Source organism: Nuphar pumila, chromosome 5 (genome assembly GCF_984573655.1).
Source record: "Nuphar pumila chromosome 5, dmNupPumi1.hap1.1, whole genome shotgun sequence".
Classification (NCBI taxonomy): domain Eukaryota; kingdom Viridiplantae; phylum Streptophyta; class Magnoliopsida; order Nymphaeales; family Nymphaeaceae; genus Nuphar; species Nuphar pumila.
This window is the reverse complement of record NC_143253.1, coordinates 40,177,088-40,189,184: the sequence shown is the minus strand read 5'-3', so window position 1 is coordinate 40,189,184 and position 12,097 is coordinate 40,177,088. Positions and strand designations below refer to the sequence as shown.

At 39.2% G+C, this 12,097-nt stretch overlaps 1 protein-coding gene across 2 annotated transcripts in view; it reads left to right on the top strand.

Moving 5' to 3' along the window:
• Positions 1-984: 984 nt before the first annotated feature.
• Positions 985-12,097, top strand: part of LOC149837420 (putative protein phosphatase 2C 6) — a 50,083-nt gene continuing 38,970 nt past the window's right edge. The window contains exons 1-2 of one of the 2 annotated variants that reach the window (XM_090006030.1): positions 985-1,108; positions 2,550-2,980. In XM_090006030.1, the coding sequence (XP_089862156.1) occupies positions 2,645-2,980 (336 nt within the window). In that variant the 5' untranslated portion in view covers positions 985-1,108; positions 2,550-2,644. Of the gene's footprint in view, positions 1,109-1,596; positions 1,725-2,549; positions 2,981-12,097 lie in introns of those variants that run through there. The other variant, XM_090006029.1, reaches the window with a different exon arrangement.

The following is a 12,097-nucleotide window of genomic DNA, read 5'->3' as shown; positions in this document are numbered from 1 at the left end:
GTGCGATCACAGAAGCAATACTCACAAGCTATGTTACATGGGTGCGAGTGCAAGTGTGGCACTTTCAAAAAACTTGGGTGCAGACAAAAATATAAAAAATTATATATATATATATATATATATATATAAAGTTCAAAAATTGAACATAAATGACTCTAGGTGTGTTGCGTACCCAAAATACCAAGGGTCAAGTTGATCACACCGGGCACCACAGCCACACGTGCATGTGCACCCGCATCGTAGGTAGGACACCTAATTGGCGGAATCTCTGTGACATAGCTCACAGGTAACAAGATAGAATAGAGGTATCGTGGCACATTGCATTTGTGGAATTCGATTGAAACTTTCTCCAAGGAAAGTATCTAGTCTTAGGTGAAATGATCAGTTGCGCACAAACATTTGTTCCTTAGGCACCTGATCACCCTCCATATTTTGAGCACAGGGTCTGTCAGTTGTAGTGCCCTGGAAGACGAACCAGTACTAAATGCACAAATTTCGTGTCATGTGATTGCACCCGATCGATCGAGACTTTTGTCTCAAAAGAAAAAAGAATTTTTTTTTTCATCATTTTTAAACCTTAGGATTCCTTTTGCTGCTTTTTTTGTTGCTATCCTTTGGCAATTCACATGCAAAAATGCCAAGGAGAAAGAGAAACCAGTGAATTGAACCGCCGAGGGAGCAGCCCGGGCTCCACGCTCCAAGCGACAGACAGGTGGACGAAATGAAGCTACTGCGCTGCTGAGTTGTATTTGGGGCCCACCATAGATTCATGAGATCCAAGGTTAACGGGCCAGGAAAGATGATTGTTTATTAGGCCAAAAAAAAAGAGGAAGCGAAAAGAGAGCAGCAGCATTAGTCTCTGCGGGAAATTTGTAAAATGTGACTAAATAGGCATCAACGACGTCTTAAATGATCACATGATTCATCAAGTATCGGTAATGACTATCGTATCCCCTTCTCCTATTCAGCTTCTCATTTTTTCACAGGCATCTTCTGCTTTCACTCGATCTGCGGTGAGAGCCCTCTCTCAACTCAACGGCAGCAATCATCATCATCGTCTTCGCCATAGCCCTCATCATCACGCAGCGCACTGAAGCCCCCTCTCTAGGTAATTCTCTCTCTCTCTCTCTCTCTCTCTCTCTCTCCAATGGCAAGAGAGCCGCTGCAGCAGAAAGAAGAGGAAGGGGAAAGGCCTGGGACCACCACCCCCTGCCCCCTCTATCTTTCTCTCTCTGTTTGTGGGAATCCTAAATTGGACAAGGAGAAGGGTCGCCATCCAGACATCCCCCCCGCCTCTAAGAAAATAAAAAGAAAAGGAGGGAGGGAAGGGTCTCTTTCTCAGAGGAGAGGGAGGAAGGGAAAGGGGAGAAGGAAACGGAGTCCCCACCCCCCCACCCCACCCCACCCCCACCTTCCTCTAATCTCTAAAAGATAAGCATTTGAGGAAAACGGGTCGTCTCCAGCTACCGAGCTCACTCCCTCTTTCCACTTCTCAGAAAAAAAATAAGAACGGAGGGGGGTCACTGGCTGGCGAACCCTCCCCTATTTCTCAACTCTCAATTTGGAAAAAGAATAGAGAAAGAAAGTAAAAGGGGGTGGCTGGCCCGCGAACCCCTCCCACCTGTCTTTCGAAAAAGGAATATAGGAGAAGGGGGGGTTGCCGACCATCGGCGAAACCTCTCTTTCTCAAGAAATGGAAGAATGGAACAGACGGTTTCCCGCTGGTGAACTCCTCCCCCCTTGCCTTCCAGCGAGCCCTAATTGAATTGTAGTTAGAAATTTAAGGCTTTAAGCTTCTTCTTTTTTACTCCGTTAGTTCTTTTTCATGTTGTTTAACAGTTAACATTTTCAATGCTGAAAAATGAAAGGGTTAGGAAAGATGCCGCTTGAAAAGGATCCTTTGTACTTTCCATTTGGGAACTTTATGGAAAATTTTGAACATTTTAGATGGTTCTGTTTTTAAATTATATGGTTGCTTGATGGTTGATAGATTTTTGTTCTTAGTTCATTTGTTGTTATTTGTTAATGTTAATTGTTATTAGTATGCTGTTATTGCACATTTTATGCTTTTGTTGAATATTTTTAATTTTGATAGGTGTCGAATAATATATTTATGTTTTCTCATTTTCATAACTTTCATTTTTGCCATATATATTTTTAGATTTTCCTTGTTTATAAATTTTCTATGATTTTCCTAAGAAAAACAAACTCTTTTTAAAATATCCTGAGATTTTCCCTTGCAGAGAAACTCCCAAGAATGAAATTTGGTGACTATGCTACACAATTAGTGGGGTCGAATAGCTTGTTTCCCCGCCTTTTTTTTTGTTTCTATTTTATGACGAGGAAGACTTTTAGCCCTCCTAACCTCAACTCTAACGTGATTACTTCCCTTGCCTCTCTTGCTTTTCTCTTTTTCATGTTGCTTTGTTTTATTGCCTTTTTTAAAAAGTTCACTTGAGAGAGAGGGTGAGATTCCCTTTTTTCTCTTGAAAAAAGCCCTAATGATGAGAATCGAGCAATTGACTCTTCTTTCTGATGTGATTTTTTAGGACAACCTTGAGGGTAGATTCCCTCCTCTTGTAGCTACGATTTCCTCTTCCACTTCTGTTGCAAGAGTGAGAGAGAGAGTTGCATAGAAACACAAATGGGTACCTGCTTGTCGACGGAAGGAGTAAGTAACCCCGACTCCTTCCCTCCCCGTTCCTCTTCCTCCTCATTGTCATCATCCAAGACGGGGAGGAAGAGCAGGGGGATGAGCTTCCGCAAGAGGAGGGCCGACTCATCCAAGAGTGGGGATGTGCTTGGGAGTTCCAAAGGAGGAAGAAGAGGAGGAACTGGCTCATGCATTTTGTTCAAGGGGGAGGATGATCTCCAAGATGTCCCTGGAAGGATGTTCCTCAATGAAGCCAGTGAAGTTGCCTGCCTCTTCACTCAGCAGGGGAGGAAGGGCACCAACCAAGATGCCATGCTTGTCTGGGAGGTACCACAAGATTCATCATCTTTTCCCTCTCTTTTTTTTCGTTTTGATATTTTGGTGTGTTGAAATGGATTTGTTGCGAGTTAGATATCAGATACTACCTCAAGATTGAAAAATGTCTTAGAAATTCATGAATAAGGAGGATGAGATTGTTTTATGTGGCAGCTGTTATTTATCGCTTGGTTTTTTGGTTTCAGCACTATTTACTTTTTTGCTAAATCCTTGCTCCTTGCTTGAGGAAGAAATTTTAAGCTGCTAGATGAACAGTTGGCTCAACTCTAGCCGTGTCTTGTCTCTAAAAAGACTCTTGAATCAAGAAAGCATTTGTGCAGTATCTTTGATGACCCGAGTTGTCCACTGCTATGACGTTATTGGAGATTCAATGTTTCATTTTGTCAGTCTTAAGATGGGGAAATCCAGATGCATTAGTATCTTCTGATTAGTACAATGTTTATTCCTGATTACATTAGATAGCCTTAGTATGGTACCATACATATCAATCCTACTGCATGCTTTTCAATCATGCTTACTTTTTTATAATTTTCCTAGCTGAGTAGACTGTTGCAGCACCTAATGCTTGGCCCATATTCACAGCCTTCGGTCCTTTAGTACTATGTTGAGTTTTCAAGGCTGAATTTGACCTCCCATGTCCCCTCCTAACTAGACCTTGTATGCGTTAAAGAATTTTTCTTCTAACTTTCTGTGCCATCAGTGTATTCCTGGTAGCTTTCTCGAGCGAAACCAGCTTAGATCTTATAATGAATTTGTTGTTTTTTTTCACCTTCGGCTACCTTACGTCCATGTTGATCATAGTTTCTCTTGCTGCTCAGAGCCCAATTTGGGGGCAAACTTTCTTCCATTGAGTAGTTCATTATACAGGCATCCATGAAGTTTACATGGAAATAGTAAAAAATAATGAATGTATGCCATAAACTGGTAGCTTGATCAAATTTCATTGTGTCTTACACAGTCTCTGTTCACCATACCGACTTATTATTCAAAAAAATGCTCAGGTGGAATTTCACTGTTCCATCACTCGTCAAATATGTTATGAACATGCACATTCTTCACTTCTTTATATACATTTTTAGTCTTGGTTATCTCTTGTAATACTCTAGGTTTAGTAAGCCACCTCAATTGTAGAAGGTATCAAGAGAGGTTTTCTAATGAGGTTGCTACTTGGAAATTATTCATGATCTTATTTCAAAGAAACACAATCCAAGGTATGATTCCTAACAAACAAATTATGCTTAACACATCAGCAGGGTTAGATTGCATGAAAGAGATGTTCTTAACCCTAGGGCACACCAGGGTGTTAAGAGGTGAACTCCAGGTTTACCTGCGCAAGGAGGAAAACGAGAAAAGAAGAAAAGATGGCTGCAGAAGGTCACGACTGAATCTCTCTCACGTGACTGATCTATTCAAAGCATATGTATATAAAGATTACAAAGATTAGGGTACAGAAATACCCTTTAATGAATGTTTAAAATTACAACATAGCACAACCCTTATATGGATACAGGTCTGGATTGGATTCAGATCCATAAATGATTCTTTTCACCCTCCCTCAAGTTGTACATGATCTTGGATCATGAACAACTTGCCTTTTAACATCCAAAACATGTCCTTTGTTAATCCTTTTGTGAATATATCTGCAACGTGTTCTTCTGTTCGGACAAAATTGGGCTCAATTTCTTTTTCTTCGACCTTTTGCATTACAAAGTATTGATCTATCTCAATGTGTTTTGCTCGACTGTGATAAATAGGATTGAAAGACATATTGATGGCACTTTAGTTGTCACATAGTAAAAATGATCGAGCAATCGATTCTCCTATCTCTGTGAGGAGATGTTTTATCCATGTAGCTTCTGCAGTCGCGGAAGCCATCGATCTGTATTCGGCCTCTGTGTTTGATCTAGCTATGGATTTCTGCTTTCTACTGCTCCAAGAAACTAGGTTTGACCCAAGAAAACTGCAATAGCCAGATATCGATCGACGTTCGTCTGGATCACCTGCCCAATCAGCGTCAATATAAACAATGATCTCATGTGCGCCTTGATTCAGCCCACTCTTTCTGTACACAAGGCCATCGCCGCCAGTACATTTTAGATATCTTAGTATTCTCTTAACTGCCTCCATATGTGATGTACGAGGTTCATGCATAAATTGAGATACCTGATTGACAAAATACACTATATCAGGTCGAGTGAATGTTAGGTATTGTAACATACCTACTATGTTGCGGTATCTAGTAGGATCTTCATATAAGTCTCCCTCTTTAGAGCTTAGTTTCTGATGCATGACACTTGGGGTTGCCAATGGTTTACAATTCATCATACCCGCTCTACTGAGAATATCCATTGTGTACTTGTGTTGAGTGAGAGTAAGTGTATTACATGTCTTGTCGACTTCCACCCCAAGGAAATATCGTAGATCTCCGAGATCATTTTAAATCTCTGATTCAACAATTTCTTTACTTCCTCAATATGAGTTTCGCAGTTACCTATAATGATGATGTCATCTACATATATCAATAGGAGTGTGGTCACACTCTGCTTCTTGTAGATGAACAATGAATGATCAAGAAGAGACCTAGAGAAGCCATGTCTCTGTATTTCAAGCGAAAAACTCTCGAACCAAGAACGAGATGCCTGTTTCAAACCATATATCGCTCGTTTCAATTTACACACATATTGATCAGTATCTTGTTCTGCATATCCTGCGGGCTGCTCCATATAAACTTCCTTCTTGAGATCTCCATGCAGGAAGACATTTTTAACATCTAGTTGACTTAATATCCATCCATGTTCAACAGCTAGACTCAACACAATTCGAATGGTCCCCATTTTCACCACAGGACTAAAAGTTTCATCAAAATCCTGCCCTTGCTCTTGTGGGAATCCTTTGGCAACAAGTCTAGCTTTGTACCTTTCAATACTCCCATCAGGTTTATATTTAATCGTGTAGACCCATTTCGATCCAACTACATTTCTATTTGGTGGTCTCGGAACAACCTCCCAAGTACCACATTCATGTAGAGCTTTCATTTCTTCATTCATCGCTTTAATCCACTTCTTTGAGTTGGCAGCATGATAAAAGGTGAGAGGTTCATCTTCTTTGGTTACGGCTGTAAAAAACAATTGAAAATCCAGTGAAAATTTTTTGTAGCTGACTCATTTGTCAAGTGGGTGACGAGCCCGAGTAGACCTTCTGACCGACAACATCTGTGAGGAAGTAGGAGGCATATTAAGGTCCGGACAGGGAGTAGAGACGGGTGGAAGTTCCTTCTCACGTCGAATGTAGACGATGCCCTTATACTTTCCTGTTTCCAAGGGTTGACCATCAACCTCTTCTGATTGTGATGCATCTTCTGACTCCTCACATGCATCCTTCTGACTGCAGTCTGGAGCAAGTTTTTAAAACTCGTGACTCGGAACTCGACTCGCTCTTTATTGACTCGTGACTCGGCGGGTCAACTCGGTGACTCGGACCGGGTTTTGTTAACTTTTGATTTTAAAAGAAAAACAATATATAATTTGTCTGAAACCATGTTTTTGAGTAAACATAGTCTCCAAATGTCTGTAAGAATATAAAAACAACTGCAAAGAGCTATAGAGGTTTGCTTGAATAATTGAATTTGATATCTATACAAGCACTTTGACAGTCAATTTGTCATGTGCCACAGAAATTTGGGAGTTTAAAGATTAAAAGTTTATTAGATGTAGAACAGTTGGTCACGACAAGCAAAAATTCATTAATTTTGCTAGTTTAAGTCCCGACTCCCAAACCATTTCATCAGCTTGCAGAAAGTACTAGACTCTTTTAGCCTTACTCAAGACCTGGTTCTCCATTTCAACAGTTTATCTGATTTTTCATATCAATCCCAATTTTGAGGTAAACAAGGTCTGAAACTGCAAAATAGACCATTTTTTATTTGACAAAAGCAAATGCATACAAAAATCTCCTGGTTTTGCCAATAGAGTAAGTTTTTCAATGTATGTTTTTACACAGTCAATTGTACATACAATCTATTAGAACACAATTTTTTTTTTCAAATAGTTTGTCAACATGTAAGCAAGTTTCTCAAGGGCTTCACAAATCAATGGCCTATAATATGCCAAAATTTCATGACTCAAAAAAACATATTTTTACATAAAAAAATATGATAAAGGTGTGATCCCTAGCAAATAAACCATGTTGAACACATATATGAGGTCAGATTGCTTAGATACAACTTTCACCTGTGATTTTTTAACTAGATTATACAGACAGTAAACAGTAGACTGCATATATGTATATATATCATTACCATTTGAAACTCAAAAAACAAATTTCAAACATCCCAGAACTCGCCCGAGTCAGGCCGAGTCAAGCCCGAGTTTTGGCAAACCGAGTTTGCCTTGCCGGGTTGACTCGCTGGAGGGCCGAGCCGAGCCGAGTCAGCTGAGTCAACGAGTTGACTCGGCGAGTTTTAAAACACTGGTCTGGAGGGCATTCAATATTAATGTTGGTGAAGAGTTCGAAGCTTAGCCATGGATAATATACCTCAACATTGGATCCTAAGCCAGAGAAGTTAGTTGGTTGATTATCAAAGTTCATCTCATCAAAAATAACGTTTCTCGACACTTTGATGCGTTTACTCGAAGGATCATAGCACCTGTACCCCTTATATTCATGTGCATACCCCACAAATCTACACTTCAAGGCTTTGTCTTGAAACTTATGCCTTAATGAGCTATCAATGTACACATAACAAACTGATCCAAAAACACGTAATTCATGGTAATCAGGATGGATGCCAAAAAGTGTAAAGTATGGTGATCTGTTTTCCAACAGTGACATAGGCAAGCAGTTTATCGCATGCACTATAGAGTGAAAAGCCTTTGTCCATAAAGTAATAGGGAGATTACTATCATGCATCATGCTCATTGCACTCTCAACAATATGTCGATGCTTCCTCTCAGCAATCCCATTTTGTTGAGGTGTGTGTGGGCAAGACACTTTCCTCCTTATTCCATTATGCTGGAGAAATTCAATAAAATCACTAGAGGAGAACTCTCCCCATCCATCACATTGAAAATGTAGGATGTTTTCAGAGAAATGGTTTTTGATAAAGGAATAGAACTTTCGAAATATTCCAAAGACTTTTGATTTATGCTTCATGAAGAATATCCAAGTGTAACATGAATAGCTATCAACAAAGATAAGGTAATATCTACTTCCAGAAGCAGAAGCAATTGGGGCAGGGCCTCAGACATCAGAACATATGATCTCAAAAGGCCTTGAAGCTCTTTTATTGATTGAATTGAAGGGTAAAACATGACTCTTACATAAATGACAACTCGAACATTTTATTTGACTTGTTTCTGAACTCAGACTAGACTTAGGAATCAAATTATTTGAGACAAGTTTTTCAATGAAATGACGACCACAATGACCCAATCGACTGTGCCAAAGGATTGGCTTATTACATTCAGAAATAACGAACACAGACTCAGATGAGACTAATGATGGATGCAGATAGAGCTTCGATGAACAAGTGGAATGAACTGTGCAGGAGGGATCTTCTTGAAAAATGTCCATATTGCCTCGCTTTTTTCCTTCAGCGAATGTCTCCTTCGTGCGAAGATCCTTGACATAAATAACAGAGGGAGTAAATTCAACTGAAGCATTAATATCATCAATAAGTTTTGACACAGAAACAATATTTTTCTGAATATTTGGTGCATGAAGAACATTTGGAAATTGAAGGGAAGACTTAGACATGGGTATAACAACATTTTTGATATGCGATATAGAGTGGGGGGTCCCATCTCCTGTGACTATGCTATTTCTACCAACATAAGGAATAAGGTTTAAGAGTTTACCCGCATCACCTGAAACATGGATTGCTGCCCCTGAGTCAACATACCAAGTGCCTTTATCATTTTGCTTCATATTTAGCCCTACTAGTGATGCCAATAGTAACTCTTTTACTTCTCCCCAAGCCTTTGAATTTTTTGTGTCTTTCTTGGCTTTTAATTGCAAAGATTTTCTTTTATTTTGGGGATTGAACCAACAATTTGCTTTAATATGTCCCTTTTGTTACATAGGAAACAGGTAGGAATGGGTCTTTGACCTTGCAGATTGGAAGAAACATTGGGTGTTGGAAGTAGTCCACGACCCCCAAAACTAGGTCTTCCCTGTTCACTCCTGCCTCGAAAAGCACCACCTCCTCTTCTTCTGCCATAAGTTAGCCCTATAGCAAGAACTTCTTGAGTCCCAGATTGCACATGATTTTCTTCAGAAAGCCCCTTCAGACTCATCTCATATTGTAACAATTTTGCACGTAGATCTTCGAACTTAGGGAGCTCTAGGAGGCACAATAATGACGTTGTCAGAACATGATAATCTGACTCGAGTCCGCTTAGAGTTTGTTGTACTTTGTCTTTGTCATTAACCACACATCCCACGATAGCCAGCTGATCTGTGATACTCTTCATTCTATTTAAGTATTCCATGATCGACATGGAATCTTTCCTCAACATCTGAAATTCTCACTTAAGAAACACAACTCTAGCCTCAGATATTTGCGAATATGTCTGAAGTAACTTATCCCACAATTCCCTGGCTAAACAATCATCAGGGATGGCTACAAGAACCTCTTGTGACAATGTAGAGGTGATGTATGCCACCAATGCTTGGTCTCTCTTCATCCACACGATATAATATGGATTTCTAAGAAGCACAGTAGAATATGCCCCTTTATCATCTTCCTTTTCCTGCGAGATAAACTCTGGAGGGGTTGGAATTGACCCATCCAGATGTCCAGAGAGATCTTGACTCCTTATAAAAGTCAAGAAATTGCTATTGTTTAACTTCTCAGAGACGAGTTGACTAAGAAAATTAGAAGAAAGAGGCGTTTGTGAGAATGAGGAATCCATTGAGGGTAACACAAGTGATTGGGAATAAGGGAAAAGGAGAATTTCCGGACCAGATTCAGTTAATAGATAAAAGAATCAACGACTTTTAACATTCTGCCTTTTTTTTTTGCAGAAGTTTAACCAGGAAAATTATATCCTGTCGTGGTCAGCAAACATAAGAGGTTTGATGTTGTCAACACTGAATCAGTTTCAGATTGATAAAGAAAAAAAAAACTCTTGTTGAATGAATATAACTAGTCTTCAACAAATCCTGTAATCTCAAATGCAAGAATGGTATAGATAACACAAAAAAAATTTCAAGTAAAACAGATTGGCAGCAGATCGATGATCCCTTTAAAGGATCAAAGATTGTTGTCAATAGAAGAAGATAGAAGTCGAGAGACGTTCCTGATTTTAGAGAAAAAGTTTCAGAAATCGATGATTAAAGAAGCAGAAATATGCTGAGACGCTGATTTAAGAAGGCGCAGAAACAGAAATATGTTGAGATGCTGATTTAAGAGGACGCTGAGACGCTGATTTAAGAAGATGAACGCAGATTGATTGGAGGTCTGGGTTTAAAAAGATTCAAAAGGGAAAAACGCAGATCGATTCTGGGTTTAAAAAAAACGCAGATTGAAGGAGACGCAATTTTGGAGAAGACGTAGATTGATTCTGGGTTTAGAAAAAGAACGCAGATTGAAGAAAACACAGTTTTGGAAAAGACGCAGATGAGATATATTGAACTCACAATTTTTTTTTTTCGGCTTGAAACTTAAGATCTCTTTGGACAGTTATGTTTGGAGAAGCAATCCCAGGCTACTGCTCTAATACCATGTTAAGAGGTGAACTCCAGGTTTACCTGCACAAGGAGGAAAACGAGAAAAGAAGAAAAGAGGGCTGCAGAAGGTCACGGCTGAATCTCTCTCACATGACTGATCTATTCAAAGCATATGTATATAAAGATTACAAAGATTAGGGTACAAAAATACCCTTTAATGAATGTTTAAAATTACAACATAGCACAACCCTTATATGGATACGGGTCTGGATTGGATCCAGATCCATAAACGATTCTTTTCACAGGGCACACCAAAACTAAGGGAACACCATCCAATTTGTCATGTGAATATATATATATATATATATATATATAGAGAGAGAGAGAGAGAGAGAGAGAGAGAAAGTGGTAGTTGTGCAACTACCAGCGCAAAAAATGCTAAAATGCGCAAAAGCGCGTTTTAGCATCTTTAGCGGTGGTTTTTTAATCTGGGACCTTTAGTGACAGGTTTTTAAGCACCGCTAAAGGTCTCATTTTCCGCTGGGACCTTTAGTGGCAGTCAAAAACCGCCACTAAAGCCTAAAAAATGCTGTTTTCAGCATTTTTCACTGGCCGTCCATCAAGGCCGTGATGGACGGCCAGTATGAGTCCACTGGTAGTTGCGCACCTAAGGGTTGCATAGCTACCACTCACTATATATATATATATATATATATAGAGAGAGAGAGAGAGAGATGGATATATGCATCTAGATAATCCTTTTCTTAAACAATAATACATACTTACATATATTATATATATAATAGCCATATCCTTGTTACCCATGTTCTTAGAAATTTATGTGTCATGTTGAACATACCCAAACCCGAGCCCATACCTACACCTGTACCTATATCACATAGTTTGCAAGTTTAGAGCTTTAATAGAGACTGTTATCTTAATCTGGGTTTTAGTAACAGGATTACACATTGATCATGATTTTTGTTGCTTGGATTAAGCACAATAAAACAAACATATCTTCTATTTTTCATGATTAATAAGCCTTGGTACTTAATGACCTTTCAAGATTCTATCATGGAGATGACTTGGTGGTCAAATGGAAAGTCTTCTGATGTTTAACCTAGGGATAGTGAACTAAAATTCTATGCCTGCAAATAGAAATGGAAAGGATGATGTTGGGTCTACATACCAATCATTTGAGATTGAGATTTAGTTATGTGTCAATGACAAAATTCAAACCAATAGCTTAGTGAAAGTAAGAATGAAATTAATAGTTAAAGCAATAGTAGTAGTGGTGCAGCAAAGCATGAAAGAGGAATTGTGCAAAGACAACATGTGCTGGAAAATGGTTGCCACGGTTAAGGCTTATATGTTCATTGGAAAGACATTGAAGGCTATGCTTTTGTTGGCTAAGGGATCCATTAATTGTTTCTTTCTAAG